This window comes from Penaeus monodon, chromosome 23 (assembly GCF_015228065.2).
Source record: "Penaeus monodon isolate SGIC_2016 chromosome 23, NSTDA_Pmon_1, whole genome shotgun sequence".
NCBI lineage: Eukaryota > Metazoa > Arthropoda > Malacostraca > Decapoda > Penaeidae > Penaeus > Penaeus monodon.
Genome location: NC_051408.1, coordinates 33632068 through 33632291, shown reverse-complemented (window position 1 = coordinate 33632291; position 224 = coordinate 33632068). Strand labels below are relative to the sequence as shown.

General features: G+C 36.6%; 1 protein-coding gene across 1 annotated transcript in view; it reads right to left on the bottom strand.

Annotated features, from left to right (window-relative positions):
- The window catches only part of LOC119588213, a gene marked incomplete in the record, with an annotated part of 23266 nt that overhangs the window by 8627 nt on the left and 14415 nt on the right, over positions 1-224 (bottom strand). The window contains 1 exon segment of the mRNA XM_037936914.1: positions 41-132. Coding sequence (XP_037792842.1) covers positions 41-132 — 92 coding nt within the window.

Below are 224 nucleotides of genomic sequence, written 5' to 3'. Positions count from 1 at the left end.
CCGGTACATTAGACGCGTTTTTTTCTAAATGTTTATAAACTAATGCGGCCGATGAGAGATCGAGCGCCATAGGCAAGAGAGCCAGACGAGCATACGAGGTAAGGTCGATGGGCACAAATACAAATATTGTTGCTAGTAATAGAATATGGAAAATACCTCAAATTATTACAATAAATTGTGTTACTATCAATAAAGTATTGAAAATTAGTCGAATTATCGCAGTC